Raw genomic sequence first — 19,400 nt, forward strand, 5'->3', positions numbered from 1 at the left:
GGGCCTCATTTATAAAGTGGGGATGAGCAGTGCTCACTCTGCAGGACAATGAGATACAGTGAGTAAATTGCTTAGCACAGCGTCTGCACATCAAATCCCTCCTCCCTCCTTCTCTCTCTCTCCCTCCTTCATGTTATTGGTTGGCCTTCCTTCCTTCCTTTTGTTTCCTCTTGTGAAGCCTTTTGTGGCCGATAAAACTGGAGGGGACCTTAACTAATGATGCTCTAGGCCAGTCTCATCATTTAACTCTCAGGGGAACTGAGGCTCAGAGAGGTTAAGATACCCACCTGAGTCACACAGCAAGTTAATAGCAGATTCAGGAACAGGGCACAGATATCTGACTCCCAGCTTAGTGCTCTTTCTACAGGTAATATTTACAAGGCTCCTAGAATGAGTAGAAGGGCCCCTAAGGGCCAGTGACCCTAAGTGAGCATCCTGACTCTCTGACTCCTCCCCCAGCCTCATATTCCTGAAGCCCAACCTGGAGACGCTGGACTTCTTTGACCTGCTGTGGATCGTGGGCATCGCAGACTTTGTGCTCAAGTACATCACCATCGCCCTCAAGTGCCTTGTCGTGGCCCTGCCCAAGATCATCCTGGCCGTCAAGTCCAAGGTAGGCCCATCACGCCAATCATGCAGGGGTTTCAGGATGCCTTCTGGAGAAGGAAAGGTTGGATTTGGGCAGAGCTAATGTCAGTGCATCAAATGAACAGAGCCTGGGCTAGTAGATCCTGTCTCCCACCTCTTGTCATCCCTTGAAGCTGAGCATCATTCTTTATTGTCACCAACTTCTTGTCACGCCTCTGCTCTCCAAGTGCATTTACTAAGTTTTGTTGTTCAGAGCTGGCCTTGACGCAATTTTCATCTAAATTTCACCCAAGGAAGGAAAAAAAGCACATTGACATGCCCTGGGTCCTGCTTCTCCCAGGGAAGAACGGCTCTCAAAGGTTTTTGACTCTTTGTGGCTTCTGGGGCACGTTATATAGAGGGTACCGAGGCTCAGAAGAAAAGGACTCTATGATCCATGAGTGACGCCTGCCATGGACACAGGAAGCAGACTGGTGGCAGTGATTCTTTGGCGTGTACCTTAGGGAGAGGCCTGCAAGAGGTGTTGGGATGAAGAGGTCTTGGGGGATAATCATTGTAATTCAGAGGACTGAGCAGTGTGAGGAAAAGACGTCACGGTTAGGTCAGAAAGCTCAGAATTTGTCCCAGGCATTGGTTGGCAGAAGAGCGGGTTGGAATTGACCATCTGTCTTGAGTGACAACTGATCAAATCACTGGCCAGGTGTATAGGAAAAACACACTCCTGTGTTTCTTCTGTACACACACACACTCAATACCTCCGACACCAGATGTGTGGGTTTTCCACACATCATGTAATTCTCTGACACCGGCTGGGTATCCTTCAGTTTAACACAGTTCTGACACTGTCCACCTCGAGATAGTGTCAGATCCCACAGGATAAGGTCTCAGTCCCGCAAGACTGCCCCCGTCACTTCAGATGCCAGTCACCAGCCCCAAGTTGGCACCTGTACTTCTGACCAACCGGCTACAAATCAGGGTTCCCATGACCCCCTCCTTGGGTTCAGTGCCCCTTGGGTTCTAGATGCCCTGAACCTCTTCCTTCATAGCGGTTGTGGCACTTTGTTGAAGGCAGGAGACGTGAATCCAGGCATGTGAGGAAGCTGGCTCCGCACTGACTGCCTGGAATAATAATGGCTCGCAGTTATTGAGCACCGACTGTGAACCTGAGACTGTACTAAGCACTTCATGTATGCATTACCTTATGTAGCCTCTTGCTGTTCCTCTCAGGGAGGTACAGTTCCTGTCATTCATGAGGAGGAGACGGAAGGTTGAGCAGGCAGACAGCTATTAAGTGGTAGAGTTGGGACTCCAGCCCAGGGCTTCAGCTTCAGGGCCCAAGCTGTACCTCACAGTGGGTATGGGAGAAAGATAAGGAAAACAGATAGAGAATGGTTACTCATTGCCTAGTGCATTCTGGTTCTTGCTAGATTCTTTCCCATGTCTTGACTCATATAAGGCTCTCAACACCCTTCTGAGTGAGAGAGATTATTATCACCACTTTCTAGATGAAAAGCTGAGTACAGTCATCCCTCAGTATCTGCGAGGGATTGGTTCCAAGATCTTCCTCGGATACCAAAATCTGTGGACGCTCAAGTCCCTTCCATTTGGTCCTCCACATCTGCGGTTCCGCATCCTCGGATTTTCTGTGTGAGATTGGTTGGATCCACAGACGAGGAACCTACGGATACAGAGGGCCCACTGTATTCATTTCCTGTGGTGCTATAATAAATAACCACATGCCTGGGGCTGAAAACAATAGAAATTTGTTCTCTCACAGTCCTGGAGGTCAGAAGTCCAAAATCAGTGTCACTGAAACGAAATCTAGGTGTCAGAGGTGTGGTGGGGGGGCGGTGCTGGATGTTAGGCGAGGATCCTTCCTTGCGTCTTCCAGCTTCTGGTAGCTGGCAGCATTCCTTAGCTCATGGCAGCATCACTCCAGTCTGCCTCTGCGGTCACCTGGCCTCTGCTGTATATGACGTCTCCTTCTATCTGTCTCATACAGATACATGTGACTGCATTTGGGCCCCAGCCAGACAATCCAGGATACTCTCCCCGTGCCAAGAGCCTTAACTTAATTGTGTCTTCAAATACCCTTTTTCCAGATGAGGTCACATTCACAGTTTCCAGGGTTTGGGACCTGGTATCTTTGGGTGGCCATTTTTTCACTTACCCTGTACTGTGGCTGAAAGAGGGATGAGATATTTTGTCCAAAAAACACCCAGCTGGTCAGTTATAGAATCAGAATTCACATCTTCCAACTCCCGAGGCCATGGCCACGTCAGGAGATCATCTGCCCAGCACTGAATGGATGTCGGAATTCCTGGGCCATTCCTGACCCTGCCACTTTCCAGCCACGGGGCCTTGGGTGAGTCACTACATGTGCCTGAACATGTTTCTTCCCTTAGAAAATTGAGATGTTTACAAAACCCCGTTTGAGATGCTGCAAACATAAAAAGACTTTATGTATGTGGGTGAAATGAGGGGTGGGTTGTCATTGCCTAGAGAGGAAGCAAGTGAGGCTTTGCAGCCCACCTGCCTATCCAGCATCCTTAGTCTTCCTCTCACTCTCTCCTGCCCCTCTTCCCTCTGTTCCCTGTGCTTCAGCCAGACCCTTCTTCTTTCATTTCCTTCCATACACCAACTAGTGCCAATCTGACATGTGTTAGATGTTCTGTCCCCATTTTCCAGATGAGAAAACTGAGACTGAGTAACTAACCCTTACAGCTTCCAGAGTCAGTTGTGTGCTGCCTTTCTACCTCAAAGACCCTTTTCCTTTCTTGTGTCTTAACCACCTCCTGCTCCTCCTGCAGATCACAGCCTCTTAGAAACCTCCCCTGCCCCTTCAGGTGAGGCATGGTGCCCCTACTGGGGACTCTCACAGTATCCTGTACTTTCCCTGTTCTAGCACTCACCACCCTGAGTGTAATTGCTTGTTTAATTGTCTGCCTGCTCTACTCAACTGTAACCTCTGTGACAGCGGAAAATGAATGCATCTGGTTTCTTTGTTGATGGATCACCAGCATCTGATGTGCACTCGGAAGCATTCATTGTATGTATGTATATATGTTTGGGTGGGTAGATGGATGGGTGAATGGATATATAGGTAGATGGATGCATTGGATGGCTAGATGGGAAAGTTGGTGGTTATGTGGACAGATGGATAGTCCAGTGATTGTGTGGATAGATGGATGGGAGATGGATGGATGGATATTTAGATAGATGATGGATGGGTACTTGGATGGATGGATGGATGGATATTTAGATGGGTAGATGGATGTTTAGAAGGATGGACAGACAGGTTGGTAGATGGACGGGTGAGTGGATGAGTTGATAGTCTAGACAGCTACACTAACTCTCATCACCTCCTCTTGTAACCTCAGTGAGAGCTTAGACTCCATCGTCAGCTCAGCTCAAACCTCTCATATATGGTAGGTGTCCAGATACCTCTGTCATGAAGACACCAAAATCTACAAGGCAAAGTAGTACTCACTTCCCTGTGCTAGAAAGGAACATGCAGCAAACCTTCAAAGAAACGCAGCAACCAGACCAATAGTAATAAATGCAAGTAAACCTTGCCGAACAATTACCAGGAGTCAGGCAGTGTGTTAAGCACTGCCATTTGTTCAAGAAATAGTTACTAAATGCCAGAGGTGTGCCAGGCACTGTCCTAGGCACAGGGATACATCAGTATCAAAGTACAAAGTAGACAAAAATCTACATACTCTTGGAGTTTATAGTCTACTGAAGACATCGTCTTGTTTAATCTTAGCAATCCTGGGAGGTAGATACTGTTGATATCTCTCTGCACAGAGCAGAAACTGAGTTAAATAACCTGCCAGAGATTGCAAACCTCAGAGTAACAATGCTGATGGCAATAGGAACAGCTGATGGGGAGTCAGCCCTGCACGTGGGCCAGGCCCTGCTCTAACCCTTTTCCCTCTGACATCTGTCTCACAAGGCAAGTGCTGTTGTTTTGTGGGTTTTTTAAAAATTGAGGTAAAATTCACATAACATCAAATTAACCAGTAATCATTTTATTTTTATTTTATTTTATTTTATTTTATTTTATTTTATTTTATTTTTATGAATTAGAACTGACATTTATTTGTTTATTTTGGCTTCGGTGGGTCTTCAAGAACTGACATTTATTTATTTATTTGTCTGTTTGTTTATTTATTTAGGCTGTGCTGGGTCTTCATTGTGGCCTGTGGGTTTCTCTAGTTGTGGTGCATGGGCTTAGTTGCGGTATGTGGGATCTTAGCTCCCTGACCAGGGGTCGAACCCGGGCCTCCGGCATTGGGAGCGTGGAGTCTTCCACCGGACCACCAGGGAAGTCCCAGCAATCATTTTAAAGTATACAATTCAGTGCCATTCAGTACATTTATGGTGCTGTGCAACCATCACCTCTATCTAGTCCTAAGAGATTTTCATCACCCCAAAAGGAAACCCCGTACCCATTCAGTCACTCCCCCTTCCCTCTGGCCACCACCAATCTGCTTTCTACCTCTGTGGATTTACCTATTCTGGGCATTTCATATAAATGGAATCATACATTATGTGACCTTTTGTGTCTGGCTTATTTCACTTAGCATCATATTTTCAAGATTTATCCACATTGTAGCAGAAATCAGCACTTCGTTCCATTTTAATGGCTGAATAATATTCCATTGTGTGGATAGACCACCCTTTGTTTATCCATTCACCCATTGATGGACATTTGGATTGCTTCCACTTTTTAGCTATTGGGAATAGCAGTGCTTTGAACATTTGTGTAGAAGTATCTGTTTGAACACAGTTTTTCTGGGTAAATACTTAGGAGTGGAATGGCTGGGTCATATGGTAATTCTGTGTTTAACTTTTTGAGGAACCACCAAACTGTTTCCCACAGCAGCTACACCATTTTACACTCCCAGCAGTTGCTGGTTTTATCCCTGTTTTCCAGAGGAAAACACAAACGCAGTGAGAGGTTAAGAAGTAGCCCAAGGTCACACAGTGTATGAATGGCTGAGTGGGGATTTGAACTCAGGCAGTCTGATTCCAGAACCCCTGCTCTGGGAGGGAGTTACTAGACCACACTCCCTCCCACGGAAGTTCTCTGGATGTGCTTGGAAAATTCCTCAGAGATGACTGAGGAACGATGTCCCCGTACACCATCTCTATAAAATTCCCCCAAGTTCAGGCAATGGCTACCTCACTTCCTTCCCTTTCGACGGGCACCTCTGGGGGCCAGGGGGCGGGGATGGGAGGTGGCACCCCTTCCCTGCACCTCCGAGGTGTGGGCGACAGTTATTAATGCCTCCCTGGCAACTGTCCAGCTCCCTTTTTCTGATTATTATTATTTTATTCGGCGAGATTAATGTGCCAGGTCAGAGCATAATCCAGCCTGTAAAAAGTGATGTGAATAGTCTCCTCAAGATAAATTGCAGGCTTGGAAAAGGTTCACAGCCTTTCCTTGCCTGTCTGAGTGCTCTCCCGAATCCTCATCAATCCTTGTCTGGGCAGAAGAAAAGGACGGGTCTTCATTTGCAGCTGGTGGGGGGAGGGGGGAGAGGAGCACATCTGTCAGGGACCCCTAATGGCTCACAGCACAGATGCTCTTTCCTGCGCCTCCATGCCGTCCACTGAGAGGGTGGGTTGGTTTTTAATATTATAATTATATTGGAAGGGCTTCTAGTATTTGGGTTTGCTTGATGGCCCCACGGTCCCTGATGTGTGAGGCTGGGTGAGCCGCTGATTCCCACGTGCCTCTGGACACCAGAGGGTCTGTCCGGGATCTTCTCATACCTGGACCTCCCAGGACAGCCATGCTCATTGGCCGGCCAAGAAGGGGGTGGGTTAACAATGACGGCCACCGATCTATAACCTCAGTCCCAAACCATCACACTGGCCGGGTGTCTAGACCAGCCACTTGTCATCATAGATCCAGATAACTTATACAGTTCATACATCTTGGCCCTGCCTGATCAGACTCCTACCCACTTCTCCAACCTCATCACCCAGGACTTGTCCTCTCCCTTGGCTCACCCTGGACCAGCCAGCACCTTCCTTCTCAGGCCCTTCGCACTTACCGCTCCCTCCACCTGGGGAGGTTTTTCTCTATGTTCCCAAGGCTGTCCCCTTCCCATCATTCAAGTGTCACTTCCTCTGAGACTCTGTCGCCTCCCTGACCACCCTGTTCAGAGTGGTGGTCCCCAGTTTGCATTACCCCATCCCCATTTTATTTCCCTCCTCGCGTGTGCCAGTATCTGAAATGATTGGATTGTCTTGTGTTTATTTTCTGTCCCCACTACTCAAGTATAGACTCATGAGAACAAGGACCGTTAGGTCTGTCTTGACACATGGATATTACGGGCTGAATGAAGAGCCTCGTGTAAATTTCCTGTTAGGGGGTTAAAACTAGGCCTGCTGCTACCCCACCACGTAGAGTTCTTCTCAGACACATCCCCTTTCTCTCCTCAATCCAGTGGACATTATTTGGGACTTATTTGCTGACAAAGGCAATGCTAGGCCCTGAGAATATAAAAACAAGTAAGACGCCCTCCTCACCTTCGTGTACTCCCTGATTCTCTGCGAGTGAAACTTTTGTTTTAACCTAACCCCAACCTAGTTAAGAAAGCAAATTTTCTCGTCCTGGAAAATTTTCTTGACACTCCAACTCCTAGCATTAATAGTAGTAATAATTTAAAACTTGACTTGTCCACATTGCTCCTTCCTTTTGTTAAAATGAAATCCTCTTGGCTTACGATTCTAGAAATGCACTGTCCAGTATGACAGCCACAAGCCACAGGTGACTATTTACATTTAAATTAATTAAATTTAAAATTCAGTCTCTCAGTTGCACTGCTCGATAGCCACAGTGTTGAGCAAAGCAGATGTAGAACATTCCAGTGGACAGCATTGTTCTAGAACATTCTTAGGGCAGGGTTCGTTCAACCTCTCACTAGCATAGGTAGCAGGCAGCTGCCATTCTGCCCATTTTTCAGATGGAGAAATGTAAAAGCAGGTACTTCTCTAAAAACTCTCAGTAGCAGGTGTGTCATGAGTAAACACTGCACAGCAGGAAGAAAACTGGCCTCGAGTCAGCAAAACTGGGTTCAAATCCTGGTTCTTGGACTTACTACCTATGTGACCTTGGACAGGTGACCTCACTCTTTGGAGCCCTTGGCTTCCTCATCTCTTAAATGGTTGTTTTTATCCCATTAAGTTTATCAGAAGGTAGAAGGCTGGGTATCTAGTTGCTGAGTGGATACTAGGACTAGCTGTATCAGAAACAAGGAAACGTTTAGCTGACCTGTTTCTCCAAAAAACACAGCATGTGACCAACTTCCTGTCTTTTCCCATAAGAACGGGAAGGAGGAAGCCCTTCCCATGTCTGAAATCATCTTAGCTGACCCCTAGTGCAGCCTGCACAGCCAGCCCCTGGATGAGAGGTTTCCACAGGACGCAATTCCACGAGCTTTCAGCCCCAGTGGTTCGTCTCTTAAGTACAGGGGGAAGCAGACAAGAGCAAGAAAGGTGGTTTTCTTGGATGTGAGAGCCAAGAGGATTCATGAGGCTTTTTGTGCCATTAAAATCCCTCTCTTTTCTGGGCCCTGAACCCAGCACTTTTGCTCTCAAAGTGGTTTCCCATTGATTGAGTCATGTTCTCTCCTGGGGGTCAGTCATTCCTCTCTCTCTCCCCTCCCCTCCTGAGCAGAGGCAGGTCTCCACCAGGGCAGGTCTGAGTTGGCTAGGTCTCAGCTGTGGTTCTCACAGTACATCATTCTGTGTATAAAAGTGCAGAACTTCTGGAAGAGCCAGTTGTACTTGCTGCAGCTTCCCACACAGCAGGGCTAGAAGGGGTTAAAGCAGTGGTTCCCAACTAGGGGGACGTTTGGCCATTTCTGGAGACATTTTTGATTGTCATAATGGGATGGGGGTGGTGCTGGTATTTAGTGGGTAGAGACCAATGATGCTGCTATACATCCTACAGTGCACAGGACAGTCCCCTGAGACCAAGAATTACCCAGTCCCAAATGTCAGTAGTGCCAAGGTTGAGAAACCCTGGATTAAATGTTTGTTTTATGGGCTGAATTGTGTCCCCCGCAAAAATTCATATGTTGAAGGCCTAACCCCGTAGTGCATCAGAATGTGGCTATATTTGGAGAATGAGTCTTTAAACAGGTAATTAAGTCAAAGTGAAGTCATTAGGGTGGGACCTAATCTAATATGACTGGTGTCCTTATAAAAAGAAAATTAGGACACAGTCACACCACACAGGGAAGACCACGTAAAGACACAGGGATATAACAGTCATCTGTAAGCCAAGGAGTGAGGCGTGGAGCAGATACTTCCCTTACAGCTCCCAGAAGGGACTTACACCCTGTTCTCAGACTGCTAGTCTCCAGAACTGTAAGAAAATTAATTTCTGTTGTATAAGCCCCCCAGCCCTAGAAAATTAATATACCCACAAACCAGTTTACCTACAGTACTGGGCCCTTTTGAGAGTGTTTTTGTCACCTATTCATATGTCTCCCAGGTATTCCCCATTCCTCTCATTACTGAGGATACTTCATTTTTTTAATGCGTTATACAATCACAGGGTTCAGAAGTCAAAACACCAAAAACAATATATGGTGAAAAGTCTCCTTCCCTGTCCTGCCCCCAGACACCCATTTTCCCCTCCCCGGGAAATAATCATATCATCCTTGACTCTTTTCATAGCTACCATGCACATATACAAGCAGACCCATGTATATGTTCTCCCTATTCATCTTCATGTAATCAAACAGTAGTATTCTATACACAGCTCCCACCTTGCTTTTTTTTTAACTTAACCGTCTATGTTGGAGATTGTTGCAGACAAATACATATGTAAAACACAGCGTAACAGTAAAAAGCCAGACTGCCTGGGTTCAACTCCTGTTTGAGAAACCCTTTGCCGTTTACCAGCTGTGTCGCCCTGCAGGTTCCTTCACCTCTGCGGGCTTTCACTTCCTCGTCTATAAAATGAGATCACAATAGTATGGACCCGTGTTAGTTTTCAATTGCTGCCTATCAAATTACCACCAACTCAGTGGCTGAAAAACACACCCGTTTATTAGTTCACAGTTCTGTAGGTCAAAAGCCAGGTGGGCTTGCCCGTGTTGTCTGTGTAGGCTCACATAAGGTCAAAATTAAAGTGTCAGCTAGGCTGGGCTCCTACTGGAGGTTCTTGAGGAGAACTGACTTTCAGGCTTATTCAGGTTGGCAGAGTTCAGTTCTGTGTGGTTGTAGGACTGAGATCCCCGTTTTCTTGCTGGCTGTTGGCCAGGGGTCCCTGTCATCTCCCAGAAACCACATTCTGGTCTGTTCACGTGGCCTCCTCTATCTTCAAGCCAGAATGTGCTTCACATCTCCCTGACTTCCCCTTCTGCTTTTAAAGGGCTCATGTGATTAGGCCCATAAGATATTCACCCTCTGGGACCCTGATTAACCTCACTGAGCCTCAGTTTCCCCATCTTTAAAATGGGAATATTAGGACTCACAACATTGTTGTGAGGATTAAGATAACACAAGTCAAATGATGGCTGGTTAGTTATGCTTTTTTTTTTTTTAGTATAATTGATTTACAGTATTGTGTTAGTTTCAGGTGTACAGCAAAGTGATTTGGTTATACATATATATGTATATATCCATTTTTCCTTCTTTCCATTATAGTTTATTACAAGATATTGAATATAGTTCCCTGTGCTATACAGTAAATCCTTGTTGTTTATTAGGTACTGTTACTCTAAAGAAAGTAGAGAGCATTTGCAGTTACCCATTTATAGTTCAAGGCGAGCAAGAAAGTCAGAATCTAACCAAAATCAGATGGAAGAAAATACCATTTACTAAACTATGATTCTGGGGCCTTGGGGAGATGTTGATAGGCATTTTGTTAAAAGGTGTTCCATGGTCAGAGGACTTTGGGAAATGCTTTAAACTTTATCCTCCACTTGCCACAGTAAAGGCTCTGAGAAGTCCTGCAGCCAAGAAAATTGTTTCACTTTGTTTTCCCTGACATTTTCTCAACTTATTAACCATGGAACCTTGTATTAAGGAGCACAATATGCTGCAAAACCTAGTTCAGAGATAGACTACAACTTATGGACCCAGTACTTGTTTTTATAAATAAAGATTTATTGGAACATAGTCATGCTCATTCATGTATTGTCTGTGGCTGCTTTCATGCTACAATGGCAGCGTTGAGTAGTGGTGACAATCTCTGTGGCCCAGACAGCCTAATCTATTTACCATCTGGCCCTTTAAGAAAAATTTTGCTAACCCTGGTCAGGAGTTTGAATTCATTTGCATTCCTAATTCCTTCTAGTTTGGCCTTTGCAGGAAAGTTTTGTCTGAGTGAGGGACTCAGTATTCTGCAGCACACAGATACTTTAGGAAATAGAAGACCCCAAGGAGTGAAATGTGGCCAGGAGTCTGTGCTGGAAGCCATCAGAAGTGAATTTGGCCAACTTAACTCTTTGAAATCAGGAGGCTAATTTTAGTTTTACCCCAAGGCATCAGATGTTCACACACAACCCTAGGATTTGTTCTTTCTTTGCTCTGCTTGACGCGTGTAGCGCAGGTGCCCACTAATCCCTAGAGCAGCGCTGAATCCAGAGATGGCAAACACCCTAGGAGCTACCATTTGCCAACCTGTGCTTGTGTCAGGAATCACTAAACAATCATGACCCTGCTTTACCCAGATACAGCTTTCTCAGTGCAGCAATCCAGACAGCCTCTACCGATCAATGTCAGCACAAAAGATGAAGCCTAAGCCTTTACCTTCAGTTCTTCCTTGTTAAAGAAAGTGGAACATTCTGACCTCTGCAGAGCTCTGTGGCTTCTCAGCTATTTGGATGAGGCCCAAGGGCTACATTCTGCCTCCAAGGGACACAGCAGGGACAGTCTCCTCAAGACTGTTGAGGAGAATCTTCTTAAAGTCAGCTGATTGTAGATGTTTCTCAGACTTACAAAATACCTTCACAGCAACATCTAGATCAGTGTTTGACTGCATAACTAGATACCATAGCCTAAATTGAAACATTAAACTAACCATCACAATCCCCCATGAAACAAGATATAGACTTTGGGACTGAGGCCAATGCTTTATTGTGTCAAGGAATTATCCATAAAGTCCAGTTTATTAAAATTTTGAAAGTAAAAACTGATTGTTGAATTTGATCAAAAATCATTTGATTTTTCTCCTTAGATCTGTTAATATGAAGAATGGCATTAGTAGGTTTCCTATTAAGCCCTGTATTCTTAGAACAAACCCCACGTGGTCATAATAGATTATCTTTTTTATATGCTTCTGGATTCTGCATGCTACCATTTTACATGGGGTTTTTGCATCAGCTGTCATTAGTGTTCCTCTGCCTTCATTGGTGAGCATTTCCAATTCCTGGAAATTGCTCCTGTCACTTTCACTTACATCTCATTGGCCACCACTCAGGCACAATCACTGCATGGGAGCTGGGGAGCATCTTCTTGCAGCTGGGTGCCAGTAGACTTAAGCAAAAATCAGGATTCTTATTTTGAAGGAGGAAGGGAAGAACGGACCTTGGGAGGCACCAGCACCCTCTGTCCCAGGATGATTATTCCTGGTTTGTAGATGAGGAACCCGAGACTCAGCAAGGTGTGTTCACTTACCCAGGGTCCTACAGCAAGTCTGTGGGGCAGAGCTATGGCTTATGGCTAGGTCTTCAGATGCCAAGGGAGATGCCCCCAGGGACCAACAGTAATAACATAATCAATATTCTATGATAATAAGATATAGCAGTAACAAGTAGCCAGTGTGCTTAGTGCTGTTCTAAATGCTTCATAGGCATGAACTAATTTAATCATCACAACAACCCTATGAGATAGATATTTATTACTCCCAATTTGCAGATGTGGAAACGGAGGCACAGAGAGGGTAAGTGACTTGCCAAGGGCACATAGCTGGTAAGTGGCAGGGCTAGGATTTGAACTCAGGCCGTCTAGTTTCAGGACCCCCACTCTTAACCGCTCCCCAGTCCTCTCTGCCCATCTTTCCCCACCCCTGCCCTCCTGACTCACTTACCCCAGCACGGATGGCCGCAGCAGCCTTGCTTCGTGCAGCTGAGGGACAGCCAGAATCGCTCCCTACCATCCAGGTGCCAGAGTCCCCCCTCTCCCAGCCCCTCTGGTCCATAATCCCCTCCCTCAGCCAGCCTGACCCCTCTTCTGTCTCAGAGGCCTGTGTATCATTTTTTGTTCTTGTCTTGTTTGTTTCCCTTCCCTCCGTTCCCTGGGAGACTCTCAAGGGCTACATTCTGCCTCCAAGGGACACAGCAGGGACAGGGCCCAAGCGGGCACCCAGGACTTCCCGCACCCCAGCCTCCGCCCCTGGGAGGGAGGGGGGTCTTTTGCGTTATTTGTTTATCTATCTAGCCCTGCTCAGCTCCACACCCCCCAAGCTGGTACTCCCCACTGGGGAAGATGAAAAACGGCTTCAGACAGTGGGGGACGGGGCTTGTCGCATGACCCCCACCGTTTAATTCCCTTTAATTCATTTTCTATTGAACCAAATGATACTGTCTGTTTTTAATGGCAAACACTCAACATGGAGGAGGGGCGGCCAGACCTCCTCCTGGGGAAATTAGGAGCACAGCTGCTATTTAAACTCTCCTCCACCTGCCCCCCTAGCACTGGGCCCTTGGAAATCACTTTCCAGGTTGAAAGATGATACCTTTCACCAGTTCAGATGGTCACTGGGTACGCAGGGAGCTGGTGCGGCTCCCGCAGCTGTAGTCAACCTGTCTTAGGGTGGCCGGCCCATCCCTAGGCCCACGCTTCTCTGGGAATAACTGGGTACTTGGGAACAGGGCTGGGGCCGTGGCTGTTGTTGGCGCCTCTACTGCCCGGCCCGTCACTGGAAATTTGGGGCAGGTACCTGGCCCGAGCAGGACCCATCCAGTGCCCTCTTCCAGGGAAAGAGGAACACAGAGGCTGGTTACATTCATTCACTCAACACTTGGGAGCAGTGTCATGCATCAGTCTGTGTTTTAACCAGATCCCCAGGTAGTTCGTGTGCACGGGAAAGTTGGAAAAACACCGGTCAAGAGGAGAGGATTTTCCACTTTGGCTGTGAGGTGGCCTGGTGATCCCACGCTCCCTTGAAGCCTGAGAGAACCCAGAAGCCTTCCAGAGTCCCTTTTGGCTTTGGCGGGTCAGAGTCAGTTTCAGGTCCTTGCAGACAGAACTTGAACATTTACACCACTTCCCTTGGCAGAGGCTGGAGGGCTTCAGAGGCTTTGGCGTGCTGCTGGCTTTGGCAGGGGGCAGACCACCATGATTAATGCCCAGTTTGGACATTCCAGAGGCCCCCCCACTCCCTCAGAGGCTGGGCTATACTCCTGCCCTCCTGTTCACAGACTGTTAGACCCAGAAAGACCTTCTTATTCTACACGTGAGGAAACCAAGGCCCAAAAGTTACTGCTTCCAGATCACATGATTTATCCTCTCATGTATTCATTCTACAAGTATTTATTAGCCATCAACAGAGTGCCAGGCACCCTGCTAGGCACGGGAGCTACCCAGACCTAGCACTTTCAGCCTCAGAGCTCACAGTCTGATGGGGTGATAGGCAGGGAAGCAGAGCCCTCTTGGAAAACAGAGATGGTACCTAAACCAGCCCCCAGCAGAGTCTTTTTTGATAAGGTGACCTTGGAACTGAGTTTTAAAGGATGGGCAGTAGTTAGCCAGGCAAAAGCAAACCAAAAGGGCAGGCCAGGGAGAGGGGACAGCCAGAGCCACGGTACCAAAATGGAAAGCAGTTTGGCGAATGCATTTTCCCAGGTAACTGTTGAATATCTCCTCCCTACCAGACTCTAAGCTCCAGGAGGGCAGGGGTGACGTCTGCCGCGCTCGTGATGAGGCAACGTGTGGTAGGTGTGTAGTGACTCTCAAATGAACAGAGGAGTGATGCAAATGGCTGGTGTGAATTTGCATTCAGGGCGAGCAGGGAGGCCCTGATCCCTGGCTCTCAGGCCCACCCTGTACCTTTCTACACCACATTATGACTGCAGGAGCAACCCCTGCTCTGGGGTGCTGCGGGGATTAATTAGCCAGCTAAGTGGTGATTATTTTGCTCTTCTGCAGCTAAATGATGAGGGAGGCAGCCAGACTCCCTGAGGTGGCCTCGGAGGCGTCCCCTTTACCTCCTCCCTCCCTCCGGGTGGGGGCCTGGAGTTGCGCTGGGGGGCCGCCGCTCTGCTGCTTTTCTGGGGTTGGCTTCCACTGCTGTGGGTAGGGCTGCCCGGCTCTCACATCTCCTCCAGGTAACCCCAGGGGCAAGAAAGGGGGTTAGAGCTGATATTTGGTCCGAGGAGCCCACCACTTCCACTTCTCAGCTTCCAGCTTGTCCAAAAACATTCCAGAGTCATTTGCAAAGACCTTGGGCTCTGGAGAGAGGTAGATCCCAGTTTGAACCCTAGTTCTGCCATTTCCATCAGTATCACCTCTGGCCAGTCACCTCCCTGCTCCGTGCCTGAGTTTCCGCATCTGTAAAAGAGATAATGCTGTTTCCCTCAGGTTTTAGGGGAGATTTGAGATAAGCTAAAAAATAAATTGAGACAACGCAGGTGGAGGTGATTTCAGCAACTCCTGACACGTAGTAGGTTCTCAGTACGTGTGTATATGTTTCTCTTTCTGTGCGTTCTCCCCTGTGGCACCCACAGGTCAGGACTCTGCTAGAGCTTAGAGATTGGAGGTAAACACCAGGGCTACTGCTCAGCGGCTGAGAGCCCACTAAGGCTTGACGGACCCCTGCCTCTTCTCCTCGGGGCTTAGGAGTGCCAAGGTCAGACCTTGAATGGGCCAAAGAAGGAAAGAAATGTTACACTTCCTACCCTGGCTGGGTCTTGGAACAGCCTAGCTTTGAATCTGGCTTTGCCGCTAGCTGTGTACCTGAGGGCTTTGAGCTTCCACTGCCTCCTCTGTGTATGGGGCTAATAGACGATATTACCCATGTCAGAGAGGAGCCCAGTGAGGAGAGAATGAGCTCATGGATTTAGAAGGCTTAGCACAGAGTTTTCAGTGCCTGCAAAATCTTTGCTGTGAGGATAAGAGCTGGTCCTGCCTTCAAGGGGCCGACAGAGACAGGGAGGGAGATACACACAAAAGAACAAGGACGAGGCAGAGGGAGAGGCACCCGGATCACAGAGACTTATTCTCTGCCGTGTCCTTGTTCAAGGTCCCTGGAACATTTCGTCCCTACATAAATTCGTGCTGAGTGATGGCAGCAGGGGCAGCGGGATGGCTGAGGAGGGGAGGGGCGAGTGCTCTGTTCCTTGATGAACTTGACCGGGTTGCTGTAGGTCTCTGGGGCTTGGTATTACCCAGAGCAGACTTGTCCCCACGCTAGGTGAGGCGGAGGCTTCCCTGCAGCCACCTTCTGTGTCCAGGGCTGCTCTTATTTTAAGAGGGGGAACCATAATCATCCCCATGGTTTCAGCGCACTGGAGTCCTTTTCAACACCTGCCTGTTCCTTGCCTCTCTCTCCAGCCTAACATCCCATCCGTCACTTGCCAGATGTTTTGAACTTCTCTTGGTCCCTCCCCCCACCCCCATCATTGCTCCTGTTCTCTCACCTCCAGGCCTTTGCAGTGGCTGTTCCCTCTGCTGGGAAGACTGTCTCCCTGGCCCCAGGTGGGCCTGGACCACCCACCTTTGTGCTCCCACGTATTCATCGTGTGCCGTTGTGACTGCTGGCTTGTCTCCCCAGCTAGACTGCAAGCTTCGTGAGACCAGGGACCAGGTCTCCCGTACATTTCATTTTTTCCCTAGTATGGTGTCTGGCATGTAGTAGGCACTCAAAAACACAGACACTGACTAAGTAATTAGTTAATGAGAATGTTGCAAAGGCAAACTGAGTGCACAGTGAGTTGAGTGGGTCTCCTGGACTTGGAATCAAACAAGCAGGCTCCATCTCAGTTGCTCCACTTATTAGCCATGGGACCTTGGGTGAGTCAGTAGACATCTCTAAGCCTCAGTTTCCTCATCTGTAAAATGAGGATGGTAATCATACTGATGTGAAGAGTAAACAAGATTATGCTTATGAATGAAGCCGTCTAATCACTGCAGCTCAGTAATTTACTATTTATTATCACTGTAGCCACAATATATTATTTACTGAAAATACAAGGTAAGCAGAGGAAAGGGGGCCCTGGAAGGCATGACACCACCCCTACCCCTGTTATTACCTAGGAACAAATGAGGATAAGAATTGTCATTGCAAAAGCCAATCACAGCACACGTACTACGTGCCAAGCACCATCCTAGTCTCTTTACACCCATCCATCAACCCATTCATTCGTTGAACCAGTATTTTTTTGAGCACCTACTCTGTGCCAGGCCCTGTACCAGGTCCTAGGTATATAGCAGTGAATAAACACATTATCTGCTTTCAGGGGACTTACGTAAACAAAAGGCTGAAATAAATAAGCAATATATCGGGTAGAGAAAAGTAAAACCAGGAGTGTCGTGGTGGCGGATGCTGTTTTAGATAGGGTAGCTAGGGAGGCCTCACTGGGAAGGTGACATTCGTGCAAAGACTTGAAAGAAGCAAGAGAATATGCCATGCCGATATCTGGGGAAGGGTATTCTGGGCAAGGGAAATAGCACGTGCAAAAGCCCTGAGGTGGAAGAATGCATAGCGAGTTCAAGGAGCAGCAAGTCAGTACGGGTGGAGCAGAATGCAGAGCAGGACCAGACTCGTGGGTGTGCGACCTGTGCAGAAGGGCCCCACACTTGTTTTAATGATCTGCTGTCACCGTCTTGAAATTCTAAACATTTTTTTAAAACAAGGGGCCCAGCATTTTCATTTTCCACCGAGCATTGCAAATTAGGTCGTCAGTCCTGGTCATAGGAGATGCAGTCAGAGAGGCGGTAGGGGACCACAGCACCAGATGCCACTCCCAGCCCCAAGCGTGATTTCTGGCCTCCTCCCATCCTGCCCTAGATCCAACCCTTCAGGGAGAGGCCTTAAACTAAGATTCTCTGACCATTTGGTCCTGACACTATCCTCATGACAATGGGAACTAATATAGGGTGTATTAGTTTCCTCTTGCTACTGTAACAATTACCACAAACTTAGTGGCTTAAAACAACACAATTTATTCTCTTACAGTTCTGGAGGTTAGAAGTCCAAACTCAGTCTCATGGGGCTAAAGTCAAAGTGTCCGTAGGGCTGGTTACGTCTGGAGGCTCTAGGGGAGAATCTGTTCCTTTGCCTCTTCCAGCTTCTGGAAGCTGCCTGTGATCCTTGGCTTGTGGCCCCTTCCTCTGTCTTCAAAGCACATCTCTCCAACCTCTGCTTCCTTCTCTCTGACCCTCCATCCTCCCAGATAAGAACCTTTGTAATGGCATTGCCCCCACCCCACCCCTGATAATCCAGGATAACCTCCCCTTTTCAAAATCTTTAAAACTAAATCACATCTGCACATGCACAAAATTTCTTTTGCCATGCGAGGTAACATTCACAGGTTCTAGGGATTAGGATGTGGGCATATCGGGGGAGCCATTACTCAGCCTGCACCACCTCCCGCACTTTATAGAAAACCGAGGCCTAGAGAGGCGCTGTAACTTGGGCAAAATCACCCTCCCAGAAAAGGGACAGACCTGCAGTTGGGTCCCGTGTCTATCTAGTTCCTGTCATGATCTCTAGACCACCAGGAAGGAGGCACCTTCTGCCCATCGTGGCCTCCCTCTCCCCATGCACCCAACCCCCAGTGCTTTAGGAGGTAGGCAGGCTTGGGAAGTTGTGGCCCAGAGCATTTGTGCCTAAGATTATAGCTGACATGGGGACAGATAAGCACATCCATCCACCTGGGACTGGGACAGAGGGAAGAGGCCGCCTTTCTGCAGCTAACAGGGTCCCAGGCCACTTCGGGCTTAATCATCAACACCTTATAATTAGGCCTCTCTTGGGTCCCAAGGAGCAGGGCCCTGTTTGTAAGGAAGCTCCTGATATGCGTGTTGCTGGGACACGTGGCCTGGCCCCTTCCTGTTCATGGGGCGGAGGCCTTTAAATCAGGCGAACCGGAGCCAATGAAGTTGGGCGCCTGACTGCTGCTGTTGAGGGGCAGATTTCTCCTCACAGCCTAGAGACTCCTGTGCGGCCTCAGCCCAGCCCCAAGGGCTCTCTGTCAGTTGGCCCCTGGGGCCACAGCACAGAGGCCAATCCCAGCCATTGGCATGGAAGCCAGAAGAGCAGAGAGACGACCAATGTAGGAAATTGGAGGTCGGAGGGAGAAGGTAGCAGGTGTTTTCACCGGCTCTGGTCTTTAATAACAAGTCTCTAGTTATCAGAAGGTAGGATGTAGTGGTGGGTAAGAGCATCCATGCTGACATCGGACAGACCTGGATTCAAATCCCACCTCTGCCACTTATTAGCTCTGTGACCTTAGGCAGAATGACGACCTTCTCTGACACCGAGCCTCAGTTTCTCCCAAGATTTGGTGGTTCAGGCTAGTGGGCAAACCCAGGTTCATTTGAGCATAAAGCTGGGGTTTATTTTGTACCTTCTAGGAAACTGGGGGTACTAATTTGCCCCCTGCCTTATGGGGTTGTTATAGTCAGTTTAAAAAGCAAGCAAGCAGATGTTCTGCTTGTGGTTTTTTTTAAGATAACGTGTAAAGTGTATACGCACACACACACACACACACACACACACGCACGCACGACTCCTTTCGTCTAGCTTATGAGAGACACATACATTTACTAAATGGGAAACAAGCCTTTCCATGCAGTCTGAAAGGCTTTCACTCTTATTTGGGCTTTGAACACAG

At 47.9% G+C, this 19,400-nt stretch overlaps 1 protein-coding gene across 4 annotated transcripts in view; it reads left to right on the forward strand.

Moving 5' to 3' along the window:
* Positions 1–19,400, forward strand: part of RNFT2 (ring finger protein, transmembrane 2) — a 60,506-nt gene that overhangs the window by 16,440 nt on the left and 24,666 nt on the right. For 3 of the 4 annotated variants that reach the window (XM_067700709.1, XM_067700708.1, XM_067700707.1), the window contains one exon: positions 460–613. In XM_067700709.1, coding sequence (XP_067556810.1) covers positions 460–613 — 154 coding nt within the window. Of the gene's footprint in view, positions 1–459; positions 614–2,590; positions 2,954–19,400 lie in introns of all 4 variants that reach the window. The other variant, XR_010933319.1, reaches the window with a different exon arrangement.

The sequence above is a fragment of the Pseudorca crassidens genome, chromosome 12, assembly GCF_039906515.1.
Source record: "Pseudorca crassidens isolate mPseCra1 chromosome 12, mPseCra1.hap1, whole genome shotgun sequence".
Lineage (NCBI taxonomy): Eukaryota > Metazoa > Chordata > Mammalia > Artiodactyla > Delphinidae > Pseudorca > Pseudorca crassidens.